Below are 23,079 nucleotides of genomic sequence, written 5' to 3'. Positions count from 1 at the left end.
GCTACTTTCCACAGCAGCAAAAATATCTCTGAATCCTCTCCCTCCCTCCCTCCCTCCCTCCCCTGCCCACCTATTCTCAATTCATCCCACCCACACCCTCCATCCACTTAGCAACTTCCTCTCCCAAGACAAAGTGCTCCGGCTCTGAATCGGGGTTGTGGTTACCTTTTAGCATCAGTGAAAAGCCTCGGTAGCAACGAGATGCTAATAAGACGTGCTTTTCCCTGCTACTTTATGTTAGTTTTGTGTTCTTGACAGAAGCAGACCCGTTGATTCATTCCTGCAGGGATTTTTTAGTCTGAGTGGGCGGCTGGAGAACAAGGGAGCCACAGGGTGCATCAATTATCTGACAACATGTTTCAAACTACCCCCCCTTTCTTTTTTTTTCTCTTTAACTATCAGCTGCTTTTCACACAGCTGATTATCTGAACTCTATGGTAGCGAACTGCAAAGCCAAGAGCAATTGTTTGATAAAGTCCAAAGGTCCATTAGTATTCTGAAAGTCCAATGTGGAACTAAAGCTTTGGAAATAAAAAAAGAGGTGGACATATGTTAAGCTTTGGAAATAAAAGGAGGTAGACAAACGTTAGCGCCAAAGAGCAATTTAGATAAAGTCTATTCCTTCTGAATGCTCAAGGGTGTTTTGACCTCAGAGGCATGAGAAACTGTATTCAGGATGATATCCACCAGAGGAGTACTGCAATATGTCAACAAAAGACCTTACGATGGACTATACATACTGTATGTTGTCCACTCCACACTCGCCTTGAGCTCTACTTTTTCTTCAATCAAGGCTACTTGCTTTAAAATCCCTGAAACTTATGTATATATTAACTTAATGTTAGCAATCGATTACACAGCAAATGCCCAAGTATGGGAAGACTACAGTCGGTCTTCCCTGACGAATAGGTCCTCACGCTCCCGTTTGCGAACAACGGGAGCCATAACTCTGAAAACAAGGCTCATCGAGCACATTTTTATTTTGACAAATAACTGCTAATGTATTCACATCGTTTCAAATGAACATTGATTTGTGTCGGAGGAAATTTACTGCGGGTATAAGCCAGCGAGTGGCCAGGTTTGTGGAGAGGTTTACATGATTGAAGGTGTTCCGTTGCTCACCGGGATTCTTGACCCAATTAATCCGGAGCTGAGAATATGTTACTAAAGCACACACCTATCCACAGGAGGGCTTTTGTATTAATTTTTTTTAAACCACAAGTGGTTTCATTAACATCACCCCTATGTTTGTTTCTTTTCCACACTCTTAACAAATCTCAAAAGGCCAATCCTGATTTCTATGGCATGAAGACGGATCGGAGATACTGTGTGTTCTACATGTTAAACATCTAAATACCATTTCAAATACGTTTTTTTCATATGTTACATTTCCATCTTCTGGAAAGTGAAATGCAAAATCAATAGTTATTTGGTGAAGTAAACATGTCTCGAGGAGAAGCACATTTCATCCCACTTCAGCAGACCCCAGGTATGAATCACAGCATCTCTCATTAACTGAAGACTTGCTGATTATGTTTTCTTTAACAAACACAGCTACTTGACTCAATTACTTAACGGCATAAAGTGAATTTCGGTTTTAAGTGCAACTCTGAGTATGGCTGTGTGTGTGTGTACATATTCATGCATGCAAATATTCACTTTTCATTATTCTGAATGGAAGCCCAAACAACTCATTTAGTGTCACCACTGACAGAGCTTTCAAAATGAATTAATAGCTGTTATTGTATCATTGATTAAACCCTTTACAGTGCATCGTAGCACACAAATAGTCCTTACCTTTGCGACATGATCTTGTACGCGTCTGGTAGGTAACACCTGGTATTCTCCATCTGCGCTGGGTCGGCGTCACAGATCTTATCGTCGGTGCGGCCGTAGTTGGCGCTCTCGATCATGATGACATCGGTGCCCGGGCAGCGCAGCTCGATGGGGTAACCCTCGCACGACAGCTCCCTCCTCACCACTGCCATGGGGATGGGTGCTCGACTGAAGGCTGCAGAGCAATAATAAAAATAAAAAAAGATTTATTTATATTCATTAATTCATTGCAAGATTTCTGCACTTAAGTATGAAAACCACTTCATCTTGGAGCTTGGGTTAGGTCAGAGCCGACTAATAATAAAAAAAACAATCTGAATATTCCTGCAGGAAAATACAAGAACAGATGGGAGGACCTGCAATCAAAAGGTCTGACTCTGAGACACACGAGGAGAGGTCGCCCACCCTGGTCTAGAGAGTGTGGGTGGATGGGATGCTGGTTTGTTTAGCGTGGGAGGATGAGCAATGCCACAAGGGCCCTGGAGAGGTCAGAGTGTTGGAAAAAGAGAGTGTGAGATTGACACAAATCAAACATAAGGAAATAGACATGGTGTTTGCATTCGGCTGTGAGAAAATAAACATTCATTATATGGGCATCCAGCTGAAAAATTAGAGACACAGAGAAACACAGAGACATGTAAATTGCTTCAATTTCCCTTCAGACCGGATCAGAAGAGCCGCTTCGTTTCCTGCATGTTAAGGTGACACGGTGCGTTTTGGTGGAGCTACACACAGGCAGGAGGCAGAGGGTCAAAAGGTGCTTGTTGCCTCAAGCCAAAGCTGAGATTCTATTTGGCAAAAAAGAAAAAAAAAGTGTTTATTGCAGAGCCAAAACGGCCATGAGGGCTGGTGGGGCCGAGCGGCGGCGGTCTGGACGTTGCTGCTTTCGCTCTCCTTGACACAGACAGCGCGCACGCACGCCCACGCACACACGCTGCAGAGGCTCAAAGACCCCGTGCACCTGCCGCCCCCCGCCCCCCCCCCCCCAAAGGACGACAGACTGGAGGAGTGTTTCGGTGTTTACAGCGGGAATAAAAAATGAGCGAGAAACGTAAACACTGGCCTGAGTGACTGTGGGAGCAGCGTGGCAGTTATAGATTTTTATAAACATCCTTTCAGACGAGTGTCAGGGCTGCAGCAGCCACTAGACGACATGCAGCACAGGCATTCATCAGGCAGACAGATGGAGAGAGAGAGAGTGTTTCCACATGTGAAAACAAGGCAAGGCCCTATCACCCAAAATCAATACCGTGATTGATTGTCACATTTGTGCACGAGATTCTCTGGGTCTCATCAATTTGTCGCACCGAACGAATTAAAGAACTAATTTTACCTTCCAGGTTTATTGGAAACAATATTTCCACAAAGTCTGTTTACTGTATTTCAATCATATCACATGACCTTCACAGGCAGATGAGGTTTTCTCCACTGTAATGAAACTGTCGCTGTGATCATCTGTGTTTCCAAGGTCACCTGACTGAAAGCTCCAGAACAGCTGCCACATGCTCTTTGTGAAAACAGGCTTTATGACATCTCTTGCAACTATCACATTAGGAAACATTACAGATGCATGAACAGCAAGCAGCTTCAGCATCTGGGACCAAATCTCCACTTACTTGATTTTTCATGAGATTTTATCTGCATCCTGTTCCAGTGACCATTCGTTAACATGAAACTGCTTATCTCCTGCTTGTTAAAACTTAAAGGGATAGTTTGCCATTTTGGCAAATTTGCCCATTGCCATTATCCCTATAGTTTTAGCAGTAGGTTTAATTGTCAGTGCAAGCTATTTTTAGGATGGCAGAGCAGAGCCGCGAGCTGCTCAGAGCTACGCTACGGAGGCTCTTGGTTTCCCTCATCAAACTCATCAAATACACAACAACTCCACAACGCTCTGGTGGACAAGTTGTGACCTGCACATTCACCACGCTATGAGATAATAACACAACGTTACCAGACAGAGTTGTTTTAGAGGGAAATAGACTGCTTGATGCTTGATGAAAAACTGCCCTCAACAGGAACACGCATCAGCGGTTTTGCATGTATTTCCCTCTAAAACAACTCTGTCTGGTAACGTTGTGTTATTATCTCATAGTGTGGTGAATGTGCAGGTCACACAACTTGTCCACCAGAGCGTTGTGGAGTTGTTGGATTGTGTATTTGATGAGTTTGATGAGGGTAACCAAGAAATCCCATGAGCCTCCGTAGCGTAGCTCTGAGCAGCTCACGGCTCTGCTCCGCCGTTCTAAAAATAGCTTGCACCGACAATTAAAGGTAACGAACCTACTGCTATGACTATAGGGATTATGGCAATGGGCCAATTTGCTAAAATGTTGAACTGTCCCTTTAAGCATTTTATTAAAATGATTGTTTTTGAATAAGGTCCACAACTTCACTGTTTCTATCAGCATTGTTTATGACTGGAAAATTCTAATGACCAACTACTGCGTATGCTACATGTGCATCATGCAACAGCACAGATACAGTTAGTAAGGAGCTGTTAGCATTTAGCGACTAAGAGCTGGTTTTAGGAAACAAACTTAAACGTCTATAGACATGTGAACAATCCACAGTTTGCTGGCGTTGCTTCATGTGCTGCCCATTGGTTGAACTGAGTTATGTGTAATAATCAGTTTGAGAACAGTTTTGTGACAGAGTCGCATGTTTTAGGAACTTTAAACATGGAGATTTCACCGTTGTACACCAGCTACCACATACTTCAGTAGAAAAAGAGAACTCTGTGGGGTCCAGCTTGTCAATTTATATCCTTACAAAAATAAAATCACACAGAGTACACACGGAACATGTAATGGGTCTGTGGGATTGACACAGGTAGTCATTACACTGCATTTTCCTGCAAGTATACACTGTACATCCATGCCATTTCAGTTTTCCAAATGTCAGACACCACTTCTAAACTTTACCTGAAAGTAAACAAACACACACATAGGAGAAAACTCAAAGCCACACATTGAGGTGAGGCAACAATAAAAGCCCCCCCGCCACACATTGCCCCCCCGTCATCGTGTCATTTCAATTTGTCTCATAAATCATTCAAGCCCCAGTGCAGTAAAGCGCACTTGCCATTGAAACATCACAGAAAGGAATAATTGTATTCAATTTGGTGATGAAAGCCATCAATTATCTTCCTCTTAATGGGAAGATTTATTCCGCCCCCCTGAAAAGTGCTGGTCTGGATCACACCAAACTTCTTTGAAAGTGACAACAGCAGAGAAAGGGGATAACACAAGTTCACCTAGGCAGGTGCATTTCAATAAATGACAGAATAATTGACACTCAATGAAAAAGACCAATCTTGCCTTTGTTCATTGATTCTCATGCTTTTGTTTGCAGGTTCTTTTTTGTGTGTAGAAAAAACACACAAAAAACCCAATTATATAGGGTCTTTTCTACAACCTTATATTGTGAAATTGATTAATTTGATCAATATGGTTTGCTATAAAATCAAACAGCTTGGAATTCGTCCATTAGGCTTTGTAACCCGGGAGCGAGGAGGGCTCAATCTTGCGTTCCCAAAAGAGGCATTAAGAGAAACATCAGAGTATAGCAACACAATGCTGTCAACATGGGCACCACGCAATCCCCTAATGTAAGCGGGCGGATGCATGCCAGTGATGTCTCGGATTACCCTGCTAGTCAACAACTTTAGCGTAATTACATTTGTGCCCGGAGGCGGTGATTGATAGGGCTCATATTCCTCGGATGCCAGAGCCGGCATCCTGTCCCACTCACACCCGGATCGCTGTCCACCTGCACACAGCATTGACAGAGCTATCCAAAATCGAAATACTCTTATTGAAAGTCCATCCTCTTATCTACGTTCCCGTGTTCTATTCACTTCCACCCGCTTCCTCGCTCTCCCAGCTAATACTTCAGAGGAGTATTTATATGCACCGCGTATCTCTTCTTCTTTTTTTCCCCCTCCACTGCAGATTCTCCCTGGATAATTCTTCGGAAAAGTACACTGCTGAATATGGGGGAAAATAAAGTAGTAGTAGTTTGGGTAAAGCAAAAGCAAGCTGTAAGGGGTCAGGCCTGGATACTTCCATTACTTTTCACACCACAGAGCGCTGTTTTTTTTTTTAATCATGATGCTCGCAGATGACAAAATTCACAAATGAATATTTCAAAAAACGCAATTACTCACCAAAAAGGGCAACAGAAAGGTCAGAGAGAAAAATGGCCATTTGGAAAATGTCGCTGCCCCGCAGAGCTTTTAAAAATGGCTCCGAGGGGGGAAAAAAATGCTCTGGAGTTTTGATTGTGGGTCTGTTAGTGGTGACGCTGAGCAGTAACAGGAGAAACCCTGACGTTTAAAAGCAGAGTTTACTCTGGGACCCGTTACCTTAACCCAAACCAGCAGGCAGAGAAGTGTCGATGTACTAGAGCAGAGTAACAGTGACATTTAAAAGTCATCATTAGTACCAAACACAGAGGCCTTAGGAGGGGAGGGTGGGGGGGCTTGTATTTCATTTCATCTCCCAAGAATATGTGTCAGAGAGAACAGTGTTAAGGTCAACCACCACACACAATAACAATGAGCCTGACTAAATGAGCCGCCGTCACTGGGATAAACAGATGTTGGGGAAGTGTGACAGCTCTCAACAACACACAAAAAAACTCTTTTAGATCATTTTCATGCTTCAACTGTAGCTCAGACACAGCAGGTAATTTCCCAATAAATACTAATGCTCTGTGCAATTATAGTCAGTCTGGCAAAAAGCCAAATATGATCCCAGGGAAAAGAAATGTTGTGGATGTTAATGTGTGAGGAGACATCTTTTTTTTTTTTTAAACGGAGGCTGAGTTTTTGTAGAAGATGATACAAACTGAAAACTTTATGTGTGTGTGGGAGAAAGAGGTGGGGGGCTGCATTTAAATGAACTCTGACTTGGCTGAATTAATGGAGGATAGATGGAAGAGAGGGGAGGAGAAGGAGCAGGAGCTGATTCAACAGATCAAATGTCTTTTTTTTTTTTTTTTCCAGTGAGAGTCTCTGGATGGGTACGGCCCCCAGCGCTAGTGATTAATTAGCACATGAATCTGGATGGCGTTATTTGATTAGACCAATGGGAGCCTGTCACACCCACCTCCTACTTTGAAACAAATGACATTTTCTGGGGAGTTGGGAAAAAAATATATGGAAAATAAGTCACTTTGCAATGAGGGGGAGAAATCTTGTGAACTGCAACTTGGAAGAAAAGAAGAAAAAAAAGGAAAGCATTTTCAATAATGCATGAGGGATTATTTATCTTGAAGTGAGAAACAGTTCAGGCAAATTGTTCTCCCAAGTAAATTACGTTTACACATGGCCTAAGGCGAGCAAAATCTCAAAGGCTTCCGCACGGAGAGCAAAATTATCCAGGAACTGAACTGTCAAAGAACTCTGCAGATCGAGCATTTAAGAGAACGGCATCAATAAAACAACGTTGGTGCTGCATGAGGAGAATTTAAGGAACTTGGAATCAGTGTGTGATCGCTCATATACCTTCCACTACGAAGCCGCTCGGACAACTTTTGGGGGAAAAAAAAGTGAAATAAGCTGTGTGACTGATACGTGCAGGTTTGATGACAGACAGAACCTCAGTGATGATGAATTCATGAGGCGAGCGCAGGAACGATCTTGACAAACTTCTCAAATCCACCTGATGGCTTATGACACTTTGACCGACGATGCTGCTAAGCACAATTAGCATTACTCATTGTGACAGGCCCCAGATATCCATTCTACACAGGCCAATCAACCAGACATTTGTTTTGCTTCCCGCTCGCGCTCGCTGACACGCGTTTCAACACATTAATTGAGAGCGCACCACGCACTTACAAATTCCAGCAGGGGGGGGGGGGGGGGGGGGGGGGGTGGGGGACTGATGTGCAGTTTTTATTTTTTTATTTTTTTCTCTTCTTTCTCGCAGGGCAACAACAACATGTGAATGCAGAGCTTCAAACTGCCAGTCAAACTGCCCATGATGCCTGGAGGGAAATTAGCACTTCAGTGTTAACAAATGAGCTCCGAGGGAGGACCAGATACTGTGCAGCCATAATAAACGGCTGCACCTTATTCCATCATGCTCCTCACAGTGTGAATATTAGATCTGCTTCTTTTTTTTTTTTCATGAGAAGCTGCGTGCAACTTGAACCCGATGAAACTGACAAGATGGTATCATCACAGACTAGCGGTGTATCGCTCCTTCTCTTCCCCTCTGCAACAATGTATTGACACAGTGAAAGTTAATAACTGTGAAAGTTAATAAATTGGGTTTTGCGAGACGGGAGGAGGGGAAATGTGCGGAGCGCAGCGACTTCCCTCCGTGATATACTTCCAGCAGACAGTAACCTCATGTTTGCATATACACGAGTAACAAATACAAGTACCCTGCCATTACTCCATAAAGACTTGATTCACATACTCAGAACACAGGGGTGAAGTGTCTTTCCATCCACCAAGCACTTCCATTTAATTAATCGCTACTTCAATTCATTAAGTGCATGGCTGTGGTAAGAAAAAAAAAGCAGGGGAAGTGGGAATGGGAAACAAGTCGCCCCATCAAGGTCTTATGTTAAAAACCACTTCGGTGTGCAAATTACAACATTAGTTTCTTAGGTCAAATCCACTCCAGCGAAGGAGAAATGTGTGATTCCCATTCAGCGCCATTAAAGCAGATGAGCTGTATTGTTTTTAAAACTCAGCAGTTTTCATTGGGAATGTTGTATAGTGTGAAAAATACTGACTTTTGTGCAAACTTTTCCCAGTTCTTGCCTTGCTTGACATGTAGCAGAGGTGTGTGTGTGTGTGTGTGTGTGTGTGTGTGTGTGTGTGTGTGTGTGTGTGTGTGTGTGTGTGTGTGTGTGTGTGTGTGTGTGTGTGTGTGTGTGTGTGTGTGTGTGTGTGTGTGTGTCCTGGCTTCTATCAGCCAACTTCTGCTTTTCACATGGACTGAGCTAGAGTGTGAGAGTGTGTGTGAGTGTGTGATGCTGGCAGCTGCGGCTCCTGACAGCGAGCTGGGCTTTGTTCAGCTCCCGTCATGTCTGACATCGTTTTGCTGTTTCCTCCTCTTTCATTGCTTCCTCCCTCCTTCCCTCTCTCTTCCTCCCTCCCTCCCTACCTCCCTCTCTCCCTCCCTCTCTTCCTCCCTCCTTTCCTCCTTCCCTCCCTCCCTCCCTCCCTCCTTCCCTCCCTCCCTCTCTTCCTCCCTCCTTTCCTCCTTTCCTCCTTTCCTCCTTCCCTCCCTCCCTCCCTCCCTCCCTCCCTCTCTTCCTCCCTCCTTCCTGAAACCCGCCCACATGTGCCGGCATCACTCATGGGAGCATCTCAGCCACGACTAATGCACCTTGCCCCCCCGACTGACCGTACACCGCCTCCTGGGCTAAAATGAACACAATCTCCCATCACACAAACACACGTAGTAGAGGCACACTGTCGCACACGCACACAACTCCCAGAGCAGGCGTGACTCAACAGGCCCCCATAGTAACACATGCCCTGACAGTAATTGAGGTCAAAGAAAAGAAACAACAGGCTGATTTTCCTCTTCTGCAGGAGGATGGGGGGGATGGGGGGATGGGGGGGGTTCCCCTCCCCTCACTCTTCTTTTTACCACATCATCAGATGGAATTGCCCAACAGCACACTGGAGGCAAGAGCCAGGCTGAGTTTAGCATTGTGAACTGAGACAAAGTGCAGTGCGACCTCACTAATCTGAACCTCTCAGGAAACAAGAGGCTGTTCAGTGTTGGGACAAGAAAAAAAACAACAACAACACACTGACATACAAGGAACCAAGCTAACACCATGAAGGGACACACACTTTCTACAACATCCTGAGGGAGCTATTCTGGTGAGAGTCGGAGAGCGTGTGACTGTAGTAGATCTGATCCTGTCAGGTACTTTTTTTTTTTTTTTTTACCAAAAGGTTCAATTTCTGAAACAACTCCTGACCAACCTGCTACAGAGGAATCATCTGACATTAGCTGATGTAGACAGAAAGAGTAATCAAAGCATTAATCCATTCTACTGTATGTGATCGCTTTCCTTTTTTTCTTCTCTACAAAAGTTCTGTCAACTACCTCAAAAGAAAAGATGTGAATACTGTTAAGTAAGTAAAAAGTATCTTCATAGAAAAAATATTCATTATAAAGAAGTAAAAAGTCAAAAAGTCTGACCAGAATATACAAAAAGTATCAAAAGTTATAATGATGCAGAATCAATATGTCATTATATATAAACCTGATCTTCAAAATAACAAGCTCAGCAGTTCAGCAGCTCTCGGGCAAATGTTGTTAAGTGAATTTTTAATGTGTTCAGGAGAAGAATTTGGAAATAGTCAGTAATTATGAAATATCTAGAGGAATACATATTTTAACCACAGTGATACACATAACTTTTGACATGTTTGCCTGTAACCATCATTAATGGTTAACATGAATCAGCAGTTTTCTAATATTAAAACAACAGACCTTCATAGGACTTTAATTTAAAGATGTACTGACTCTGGAAATGTCAACAACGACATTGTCTGACAGAGCAACCTACAACTGCTCACTGGCCTCAACCATGAGATGCTGTCCAGGACAAACTGATGACAACATCTAGAGATCCATTCTCTGGTAATGAAGAGGAAAGCAGACAATCTCACTGCCTGAGTGGATCCCTGGGGCTCCTCGTATTATACTTGTATTAAAAGTGCAATAGTTAGAGCAAATCAAGCTGAACTACAGCATGAACTGGCCTCCAAGTCAGCATCCTGCCTGTTGTCATAAATGAAATGGTAATCATGTATTTTTTTGCTCCTGTATATTATGATATGTATATGTGTGTGTGTGTGTTGATCATGGTGACAGCATAAAAGCACTTTACGTATAATGACCCCAATCAGATGGCAACGGCAAAATGAACCTCAACACATCACATCAAATCAACTCAACATGCAATAATAATTAGTTGGGATGGATATTTCTCAACCTGAAAACAAGCACAAACCGGAGGAAAGATAGCGATGCAATTTACATAAAGCAGCATATTGCCTGTAGATGAAATCTGGAGATGCAATTTCCTTTTGTGTTGTGTGATGAAGGCTGTGCAGAGAAAAAAAAACTTGGCCTTGTTTGGATTTTGGGTTTGCAGGAAGTAAGAATGAGGCTTTTTAAATTTTTGAGCCATTTGAAGACAAAAAAAAAAAAATCCGGCAACTGAAGCTACCTCTCACATCGTCCTTGTATGAACTTGTTTGCATTCCGTTTTATCAAAAGCATCCTCGCACAAGAACCAAACTCTGAGAATTACGTTTGTAATGATTTGTTTTTCTGCGACCGAACGCGTTTAGAAATAAACCTAGGCCAATTCTCTTTCCTCATATTTCTGCAACTGTATTTTTTTCCCCCTTCTTACTGCAGTGTAATATCTGAGGGGCAAAAAGCATGAATTAATACAAATTAAAGCACGGTGCTGTAATGTTTACTTACATAATGAAGAACAAAAAATTATTCAAATGAAAAAATTAAAATGTGATTTCATGCATATTCATCTGTTATGTTTTAGGTTAACACAGACATTACTTAATTACTTTTTTTTCCTCAAACCGTTTGTACCCGTGGAGCCACGTACATAATATCTACACAGCGGCCACAGTAATCATGTTTAGTCTCAAACACAGTGCAGCACTTGACTCTGCATCAGGTTCTACTGCAGCTCTTCCTGTATCCACTGGAGTGTCTATACTACACTATACATGAGCACATTACATCCCTGAGAGATACAATTCAAAGGTATTTGAATGCCTATAGATAAGAGGCTGAAGTGGGGAGGGGGGGTTTACATGAAGCCATAGGGTGGTGCAATCTGATGTGCAGGGTGGCATCAACAGATTAAAGGCCGTCTGGATCCGTACTTAACTGCAACCAGCTTCTTTTGTTACCTCCCCTGTGGTTTGTTGTTCACTCTCACATGTGCGGTTGTGTGTGTGTGTGTGTGTGTGTGCACATGCTCACTTTTTAATACATTATTTATCGGCTGGGAGGGGGGCGGGGCCGTTTCTCCCGAGGGAACGTCGATATCTGGCGCACACACCTACACATACAAAACAAGACGTTGTTCAAGGATGACATTTTTTTTTTTTCCTTTTTAAAACCAGACCCCCTGTTTGCTCTGTTTCACCTCCTCCTCCTTAAGCTACGACATCACTAGCAGGGTGTTGCACTGATTCAATCTCATGTCAGTCCTGTCTCAGTGCCCCCAGCCTGTCGTCTCACATAGGACAAGCTGCGCCGTAGGCCGCTGCTCGTCCCATCCTGCACACATTTACCATTTCAGAGGAGACCATAGTGGCTAATGGTGCAACCTAGAAGCTAAGCTGAATGTTTAGCATTGACATTCTGCTCGTCAAAGAGTTGAAAAGAAACAGAAAAGAGAGGATGGGAATCTGTGACTTACACTGCTACAAAGGTGGATTTGTGGATAGAAAGTAACAAGGAAATGAGTGAGATAAAAACATTGTGAGGAAAGAAGTAGAAAGTGGGTTTTAAAAAAAGGTGTCAAGACAAAAACTGTGAAAAAACAGTATAGAAAAAAAAAGTGATTCCTCAACCACCCACAGAGTGAAAAGTAATCTCATTCCACATGCATGCAATCAAGGCAGCAGTGCTGAAATTAGCCTGGGTGGCTACGCTACATCTGAGGCACCGGGCTATGATGATCTCCCTTTGATTGTCTTTTCTTCTGTATTCAAAATGAAAGGTATCAGACACGGGGTTATTGTGCAGAGATAAAGAGCAGTGAATATGTATGAAGCAACATGTGCGTGGCGCTCACGCATCAAATCATCCGGCTGCAAATCTTAACATGTGGCATATTGGAGCCCCGACCAGAAGCATAGGAAGCATGAAATGGGGGAGGAATGCGAGATTATTTTTTTTTGTGGCAAAACACGCCACACGCGGTTTCACACAAGCAGGTGTAGAGCCGTGATGAGTGATACAATAACACACTGAGACAGGCTTGCACTTCCGAAGAAAATAAAACCCAACTAATTTATTTGGAGAAGCTGTTCCTGGGAAACAAACGCTCCAGTGGCTGCATATCTCTTTAGGACTGAGCTGCTTCCTCTAAAACCACGCATATCAATCTTAAACACTCCTGCGACCAGCGGAGTCATCTGGTCATCATCTGAGATGTTCCCACAGACGGGATGCGTAAAGCTCCGCTTTCACTCTGAGGGTTAAAGCACAGTCACTGCATGTGTTTGCTACATATGGCATTAAAAAAACCTAGAAATTCCATCTTCTGGCAAACGCTCCAGAATGCAAATTAAAATCGTTTTGAATTTGAAAAGACTTTTTTTGACACATCAAAAATATATAGACTGAACATAAGAGAGGAAAATGTCAGTTTTACATGAATACAAGAACCATGCTGGTTTGGCTTCATCTTTTTTTCACTTGTTTGTATTTATTGGTTATATGTTTTGAGTTACGGCACTACATTTCCCATCATGCTTTATGTTAGTAGTTTTGTTTTTACATTGCTGCCCCCAGGCTCTGGAATAAGCTCCCCATCTTATTTCTGACCCTGGCCTCTTCAAATCTAGCCTAAAAGCCTACTTATTTAGGATGGCTTGGTATGATGACACTTGTATCTTATTCTATCTTATTTGAATTTGTTGTATTTTATTGCTTTCACTGTTCTTTTATTGTTTTTAATTGTTTTTACTTATTATTCTTTTTATTTAAACCTGCTGTAAAGCACTTTGGTACACCGAAAGGATTGTTGTAAAGGACTGTATAAATAAAGTACATTTACATTTACATAGTTTCCAACTTCAAATCACAATGTATCCCATGTTGCACTGCTTCATTTTAAGGGTCATATGTATGAGCCACTACTTTCAATGATGTAAACAAGATGTGTAATGTTGCAACGAATATCAGCACGTTACAGATCTGAGTGCTGCTGAATGCGAACACTGTGCTGGTATTCTCATCTGACTCATTTATGACACCAAAAAAATGACAGCGGGGGGGGGGGGGGGGGGGGGTGCAGAATCCAGACCTCCCAGTTAAATGGCAGCCCCCATGACCTTCACCGTGACCCCAATACAAAATAGCCACCATTGTGCAGATGGGGGCTAACATGCAGCTGAGAAACATCTGCAGTGGGCCTATAAAAATGGCATGGCGTATTGTTTGATGCGCTGCCTGCTGTGGAATGACACGGCTCACTCTGCCTCTCCAGTTTCAGCTCTTTCCCTCCGTCCATCTCGGAGCAGAGAAAGGAGTGTATTATCACAGTGAAAAAGGATCTCCGTCTAATCCCCCCCCCCCCCACCCCCCCCCTCCCTCCTCCTCTCCTCCTGCCACCGAATGAGGGGCAGTGATCACGGAGGTTCGGGGGGTGTGTGTGTGTGTGTGTGTGCGTACTTGCAAGTGTTAATGTGTGAAGAGAGTGGGAGGGAAGAGGGAGTGCACCACTGGGGAATGTGCACCTGCAATTTTTCTCATTTGACACAGTTGGTGTATTGTGAGGTCTGAGGCATAGGGAGATGTCTGTGAAACGTATGACTCCTGACCCTCTACCCCCACCGCCCCCCACTAAAGACTCATCTTCACTATGGTGTTTTCCATCTCTGCTGAGAATGGACCGTGTCAAGAACAGGAGTGTTTTGGGGGTTTTTTTGGAGGGGGGGCATAAACAAAACTTGTAACAAGCTGCAGATCCATATGGGAGAAGAAAAACAAAGATAGCAGAGAATAAAGTAAAATCTAAACATCCCCATGGGACATTTATCAAAACCCTCTAAACCTCACGGGAGCAAACAAGCAGCAGGCCTACAGGACCTCTGTCACCATGGTTACAATAATAAACACAGGTTAAAGGGATAGTAGCATTAATTTTTTTTTTTTTTTTTTTTAAGTGGGGTTGTATGATCTGCAAATAGCCCATAAGTACTTTAATTGCAGTAGAAGACTCTCCAACTCACGTATCCCTCCGCCCAGGGTTAGCATCCGCCGATCAGCAGTTGGTTAGGTCCAAATAAAACTGTGTTTTTCCTGCACTTTCAGGGGCTGGAAAAAATTATATTATAGCGAACAATGGAACTGTGTATTTTTTTTCAGGTAAAACCTCATTTAGGCTGCGAAAATAGGCTGTTTCTTTGGGTCTGTTCACAACACTGTATGTTGTAAATCTCTGGGCAGGGCTATTATGGGCTGGCGTTGCTAACGGGAGGAGTGCAGAGAGTCTTCTACTGCAATTAAAGTACTTAGGGGCTATTTGTAGATCATACAACCCCACTTTAAAAAAAATGCTACTATCCCTTTAAGGGTGTGATGTAAAATTAAAAAAAACAACCCCATCCATCCAACCATCCTCCCTCCTCCTGATACCTCATCATAAAGTCCATATGTACCGTAGCCCTGTACCAGTCACCTGACTTCCTCCTTTGCCTCCACCATAATTGCTACAACCACTTAAGGTTGTCTAAGAATAAAACAGAACTATGGGTCGTAATAAGCTGCTTAAAGAGACGACCTGCGAGGCTGCTTTTTATTGGAGGACATCCTCAAAGAGGTCGATGGAACATTTCAGACTGTGGCCATCGCTATTATAATTCTATATTAGGGACTACCTTGCAGAGGTGAGTATGACACACTACTGCCAAAATATAGGATATAAGCATTTTAGAGGAGGCTGCTAGAATGAGACGGACACAAAGAGATGTGATTTAGGATGCAGTGATATTGTCAATGAAGTGCTGCTACAGTTCAAACCTTTAAGATAATTAAGTTAGTGTATTTTTCAGATTTTCCTGAAGACAGACAGAAAGAGGGATAGATGTTCTATTTGTGTAAAATGGGAGCGAGCTGTTGACTACAACATTTCAATAAATACAGTTTAAATAGAGAACAGATTCAATCAGTTATTGGATTTCTATATTTAGTCATCTAAAGATAAGATGATGAGAAGCTTAATAAAGATATTTCTGTTTGGTCAAGGTGTACAAAACTGTGTGTTGTTGGTGCTGTCTTGCGTCACCCATGGGGATGCTTAACACTCCAATCAATCAACTGTCATGTTATATTCTTTACAGTTGCTTGAACATGGCAGGAACATTCAAGACGACTGGGGTTTACTGCAGCATGGATCAGAAATTCATCGTTCACTCCTTGTACAGCGCTGACACTGGGAAATATGGCAACAAGAACCATGTACCTGTTGTAAAACATCCATCAGAGTTCAAAGACTCCTTCTTGGTTCATATTTGACCGTCCAATTACACTTTTGTTCTGCAAATAGGAATGATTACAAACAATTTGGTTGAATTCCTTTTTCACTTTTATATCTTCATGGGAGCATTCCTGTCTTGTTTAGGCCAAATCTGATCATCTCCTCACGGTTTCTTGCATAAGTTGTAATAAACCAGATTGATCCTCTAGGCTAAAAGGTCATAGGCTGCTTTAGGGAGTGTGTTTGGTCAGACTATCAGTGATCCATGGCCTAAACTTTCCACTCCTCCCATGGCTGACAGCTGCGGCAGCCAAACTCTGACCTCCTGAAGCCTTGATGCTCTCCATCTGTGGAGGACATGCTGGTGGTGGAGGGGACGTCTCCCCGTAGGCAGTTAGAAAGATTTGTGTTCTTGTATTTGGAAGAGACGGAAGACGAAGGGAGGGAGTGAGCGTGCGTGTACCAAACGTGCAGTACATAAAACACATAGGCTACAGTGGATTCCCCATCCTGTGTGGAGCACTGGAACTGTAAACTACTTGACCCTGGCATCCTTCCAAATGAGGAGGCCGCACTGAAGAGCTACAGGACCATTACTCTGTGGCTATCCATTCCCCTCTCTGCTTCCTTTTATTTTAATGAGAGCACAATTAATAAGGAAATGGAACAGCTTCCCAAAGGAGGCCGGTTCCTCCACAATGGAAGCCTTCTTTTGTCAATGGTGGTATTGAATTCCCCTACAAGGCCACTGGGCCATGCTGAAGGCCATCTCCAGTATCGCCCCCCTTACACCACCACCACCTCTCTATCACTCGCTCTCTCTCTCCTTTTCTTATCCTCAAGGTCTCCTGGGCTAATCTGTGCCACAGTATCATTTGACCCCCCCCCCACCCCACCCCCTCCTTTCCCTCCACCACCAACCACCCCCTTTGTTCCAAATGCAGACTTTACAATACTTCATATTGATTTGCTGAGGCCAAATAACCGGTCACTGTGCATGCTTGGTTTACTCAATGACAGAGCTGAGGGAATAGAGACCAGGGTCACAAGGCAGCGGAATTTCATTTGAGCCAAGCAGCGTCTGAGCTCCGCTATTCTCCGTTTGTGTGTGAACACGTTAAGAAATTCAACCCTGACAAACTCAAGTGCTAAGAAGGAGAAAGAAATGTCAAAAGAGGCAATAACGACTAAATCTTGTACTGCACTTTTTCTTTCAGTTAATCCGATTGTTGGTCAGAATAAAAAGTGTTTTCCTGTGTTTTCTCTCTCTGCAGCGACAATCCCACATGTACCGGTACGGGATTATAATCAAGACTTCCTGACAATGTGCAAGTGAAAGCAGAGAGCCGCTTGTTTAGATGCTCTCTAACCGCTCTGGAAAGAAAACATGTGAAAGAAACTGGTCTTTGTTTGCAAGACTGCTTTCCTGCTCTGGTGACAGGGTGTTTTTTCTTCCATCAACATAAAGTGAGTATAAGTGAGTTTAAGCATAAAGAGTATGGAAGCTGCTGCAGTGACTGGAGCAGCACTTCACTGTTTACTGTTGTGTGGCCATTGAGCAACATGTTACGTAAGGGCAAGAAGGCATGCACAGTTCTCCTGGAGAGCCTCCATTCAGACCAGAGCTGCGTGTCTCAATGTCTCCCAACAAAGTCAAAAACAGCACAACCTGATCAATAGTCTGTCTGACGTGGAAGAAGGAGACGGAACCACTTAGAACGTCGTATAGCTACAAATAGATGGAAGGGTCCTTGCTTTGCATTAGCTGTATTAAAAGACTTAGTTTCATAATAGCCAGGTGTTCACACAGTGTATCACTACATCTATTTGCATGGCAGAGGGGGGGGGGGGTTCCAGAAAACTATTTGTTTCAGATAATTGCTTTATTATAATATGTAAAATATAAAATCCTACTCTATGCTGGTGACTAATTTATCTGTGATCTTGGGTTGTGCAGATGTGGATGCATGTTGAAATACTGTAGGAGAGGAGGATACACACTCATCTAATGTAGATAACCTCCCAAACCTTCCCAGCACACACACATACACACACACACACACACACACACACACACGGAACTAAATATCAATGCATGTCATTAGCAACATGTTTAAACCTGGAGAATCTAATCTGAATAATTAGCAAAATGCATACAGCGTGGCCTTGAGGCAGTTATTGTAGTCATGCGCTGCTGCAGTAGCAATTCATTATGTGGGTGGGCGGACAGACAGCCTCACAATGCTTCACTGACACCACCATCATACCCTCACCCGTGATGATAAGCTGCACATACGGCACCGTGGTGTGCTGCACAATGTGCCCGACTCGTCCTCGCATCATCACAATTCAGATAGAAACACGTTTTTGGATTCAGTTTACAGGAGTAGGATGCAAAACACACAGTGTGTTGTGTTGTAGTACGCGTTTCGCAATGTGGCTCGGGAAAGGAAAAAAAAAAGTAATTAATTTCACAAATTGACTAAAGTGCAGGTCGCTGCATTGTCTTCTCCGCATGGTTTCTGTTTGCCCTTCCTGCTCCTCACATTCCGCCCACACCCCAGAATGACTGGCTGACCCCTGCTGCTGCGCCGTGGCGGGAACCCTGTGGTATTACACGCCCACCAGTTCTGCCCTGTGAGCCGGTCCGCCGGGTTACTTAGCAATTTTCTCTGCAGCCACCAGACACCACAAACACACGCATGCCCTCCTTCCCCAGCGCACGCCAGCATTATGCAGCCTGTAATGTAAACTAACATCCACTGCCACTTGACCTTGCTGTCAATATCTGTCCTCATTAAACACCATTCGGCCAGCTGCAAGTCCACTTTAAATGGCATCATTCGGTGCTTACCAAATTATGCCCGTGCAACTGAGCTCAGAGGACGGCCAGTCTGATTCATTTATTTGGAAGATATACACAGGTCCCGGTACGGCCACCTATAAAACATGCAGAGGTATTTAACCCCACCCTGACATTCGTAATGTTGCTGTCATTCATTCCTCTTGGGTTGCAAGTTCTGACAGCAATTTGGCAATGTCAAGCAGTCACTACGGATGCCACGGGCAGCAAAGGCCATTTTTTTATTCCCCCGTATCAAGCAGGTATTGATTTTTCACTCATTATAGAAGAACATAAAAAGAGAAGGGGATTTCAGAGCTCCATGCCAAATGCCACGCAAAATGTTCCAGGGAGTGAGGTAACATGGAAGTGAGATGCTAGAGTGAAAACAAAGAAAAGTGGATTTTGAAACCCAGTTTATTTACTTTGAATTTCAGAATCTGACAATTCTATTCAAATAAGGCCACGGGGTCCTGGCGGAGCAAAGACCTACTAGAACTGCTTTACAAAACGCAAAAACAAATCAGCATTCAGAAAGGAGCTATGGAATAAAATGGCATCCAAATGACAGCTGTGGAGGCCACCCTCAGGGTAGGGTATAAAAACGAAGTAATTTTTTTTTTTTTTACCCCCATAACTGCAACACTATTATCTATTTTCAGGAAGCCTGGTGTGGCTTATGGGAGAAATTATAATCCATTCTGAGGTAAAGGCACACACACAAAATCAGTTTAAGCTATAAACTAGAGGCATTTTTTAAGAATATCGTCAAACCCATTTTCAAAGCAATCAAACTTTTATCTGAAAGTCAAGTAACAAAATTACTTAAACGACACCTTGCGCTTGCAATAAATTGCTCTATCATTAGATTCATATCTGTGGATTGCAAGTGAGCGTGCTCCTCTGTTGCTAAAAAGCTGCACTTATTCATTCATTGTTTAAAAATATCTTTCCTGTCTTATCGTCCCTCCTGTTTATCATCACGTATGGCGCCGTATTCAAATGCCAACACAGATCAAGTGCAGTGACCGTGCACCGGGGCTAGAGGGTGGGGGCTAACATTAAAGGAGATATCAGTGAAATGTTTTTGTTAATATAAGTCCTAATTAGTCATATTTTCCGTCAGCAATCACTTACATAGAGTGTTTCGACCGGAACACGAGTCTCTCCGTCACTCTGCTCTGCTGTAACCCGAGGAGAAAACATTTCTTCTGGGATACAAGTGTTATCCAATGAGGAGAGAGAACGGCATGAAGGGCTGTGTGTGCAGCCAAGGGATGCGCGTGAATGTGGTGACGTAGCACGAGGACCAATTGATGCCTGACAAGGGCGGGGGCTGCTAACTCATGGTGCGTTCAAGGAAACTCGTACTTTGTGTTTTTCCTTCCTGTGAAGTCATACCAGTTCGATCTGGTACGAGTTCACGGGTCGGAAGTTACGAGTGGCCGTTATAGGGAACTTTCACAGACAACAGGATGGTAAAAACACGAGCTACGGGTTACCTGGAACGCTACCAAGTCGTAGTTGTGACTTGAAGCTGTAACTTACGGTTTCAAAAGCCTGCCTTGAACGCAGCATTAGCCGAAACGGCCGTGAAGCTGATATCTGCTTTAACAAGCATGAGATGATGTTTCCCTGCCTGTGTCCATTTAGTACCTTTGTGGCCTTGCCTTGACATTTATTGCACCAGCATGTGCAACACATTCCGCATTTCAAGCGTTCAGTTTGAGGGATGTTGCACGTCGCATTTCCAAACCCCCTAATCACATCGGCACGGCTCATCCAGCGTGAATGAGGCGTGTGACGAGACAGGAAACGACGGCCCGGACTGGATGCATCTCCATGGGATTGGGTAGGGACGTTCAAGGTCGCCAGAGGATAGACTGTGATTAACCGTTGTTTCCTTTTGCAGTCTCACTGAGTCAAATTTACAATTTGTGTTGTGCTTCAGATCTGGCCTAACACTTGACCAACAACTGCAGTTATCTTACAAGTGCTATGAGTTACAGATTGAAAAAATCAAAGTGCTTCCAGTTTTGAATCCTACTTTCCTAAATTTAAGCATCTACCACAAAATATAATAAATAAGACCTGGCTTCTTCTGCTTGGGAATATGGCTGCACAAACCCAACAGCCATTAAACCGTGTTTCTGTTTATTTTCACTCAAGCGAAACAATGTAGCTGCAGTCGCTCCTTTACTTCCCCTCAATAACACACAGAAGGTTATTTGCTTGATTTAATGTCGCATACCAACGCATATAGAATTCACTCTCATTGAAGTGCTGTATCTGTCTGTACATTCTGCTGCCGCAAGCAAATGATTGACATCCATCCGCATCCGGAGCTCGCTTGTTTTCAGTGCTTCAAGAGGCATCTCGACAAACGCACTACAAGCCTCAGCGGGCTCTACAAAGAACTTTCTCTCCCGCTTTGAAATATGAGCTCAAATAAATCATTTGTTTAATTAATTAAGCAAATTAGGCAAATCCAGGGATGCCTTGGCGGATGGAGTCAGTGCCCTGGCACAAGGAGATTAATTAAGTGGATCGGCTACGGGAACAATGAGACTGACGGAGTTTAATGCTCTTGTTTGGTTTGATACAGCTAACCTTAGCATATTGGCGCCGACGCCCCGATGTGAGCGACAGAGGGTGTTTGCAAGGTGCAACGCTGGCTTGGATTCAAACTTTGCGTAAGCTGCTCAAGAGAATAAACAAGGTAGAGGAAGGTGAAGATAAAACAACATGGATGCTTTTGTCTTCTTTCATAGTTTCCTTTGTATTTTTTTGCAGTATCGCTATTTACCTGGTATTGTTCTCAGAGCCGCAGCAACCCACAAACACACACATATGTTGAACAGATGCGTCTGGCACACATCTGCCTGACTGTCTCATCCATCGCTCATTATGTCCCCCCCCCACCCCCCCACCCCACCCCCTGGCAGGACAATATCTGCTTCCAGGCTTGATGTATGCACCGGTATCTGACCATGAAAAATATGCGTCAGACTTCACGCTTTCGCATCTCGGATTGGTCCGGCAGTCGTCATCCATTATAGAAGCTCTGTCTCTGATTCCATGGGGTGGTATTAAGTGGAATGAATATAAAAATCCTTCCTGGAGCATTTTACATGCACAGAGACGCATGATTAATGTGCTGCTCAGGCATGGCCAGAGTGTTCGGAGCATTGCTTTTCCATTGTTATTCACCGTTACCAAAAACAATGACAAGGATGCCTTTTACTTATTTTTCGACCCAGTGACAGCATCTGTGATGGAACTTTTTATTAATCCAACAAGGCTTTCTAGTCCACACAAAAACTGAAATAACATGCAAGTCCATAAGCACACACACATACAAATAAAGGAGACATAAGTCCACCACCCACACAGCCACACATCCCCATCGCTCCCTGAGCTGCGTCCTCTCATTGACTTTCTTTTTTTTCTTCTTTCTTTTATCTCGCCACTGTGATGCTTGTCCAGAAATATTCCTCATTTTCGTCACGCAAGTGCAAAGTGTCAGACTGCTGGGTGCGCGCTGACATACAAATAAAGACAAGAAAGGGCGGCGCGACGTGCGGCCTCAACGGCCAGGCTCTCAGCTGACACGCTATGTGCGCCTGTGTGCATTTTTCTGCATGTATGTTGTGATTATAACATGTGAGACTTGGCATGTGTGTCAACAGAAGAGCTAGTGCCTGTGTTTGACTCCATTCATCCGTGCACATGTGTGTGTACATGCCCATGCCTGACTGTAGATAGACAAAAGGGACTACAGATCCCAAAGTAGGCCAGCATCCCCTGGAGTACACATTTCCAACACTCTCAGGGAGAAACATGCACAATGACATTGTGGTGAATATTCCCAGTAAAGCTTCCACAGCTGGAGAACAATTCACTGGAAACATCTGGCTGTGTCTGCTTATAGCACCATGGCTGGGTGATTGCTTTTTCTTAATAAAGCTGCCAAATTATTTACTTGCGGTGTCAACCACTTAATCTGCTGTTCAAACAGGCCCGAAATGCTCACCCCCTGATTCCTTTAGCGCATTAGTTACACCATTAAAAAAAACATAGCTAGCTGCTTTGTCAGTTTGATGTCACCTCTTCCTTCGGGATCAATGAGTGATTGATTATTGAGGGTTGGAGTAACAAAGCGG

General features: G+C 43.6%; 1 protein-coding gene across 1 annotated transcript in view; it reads right to left on the bottom strand.

The window, feature by feature from the left end:
* The window catches only part of LOC311002080 (adhesion G protein-coupled receptor L3), a 224,850-nt gene that overhangs the window by 138,228 nt on the left and 63,543 nt on the right, over positions 1 to 23,079 (bottom strand). Inside the window, exon 4 of the mRNA XM_083993299.1 lies at positions 1,798 to 2,011. Within this exon, the coding sequence (XP_083849425.1) occupies positions 1,798 to 2,011 (214 nt within the window). The remainder of the gene's footprint in view (positions 1 to 1,797; positions 2,012 to 23,079) is intronic.

This window comes from Trachurus trachurus (genome assembly GCF_905171665.1).
Source record: "Trachurus trachurus genome assembly, chromosome: 18".
Classification (NCBI taxonomy): Eukaryota; Metazoa; Chordata; class Actinopteri; order Carangiformes; family Carangidae; genus Trachurus; species Trachurus trachurus.
The sequence above is the reverse complement of the archived record's forward strand: the minus strand, read 5'-3'. Positions and strand labels throughout refer to the sequence as shown.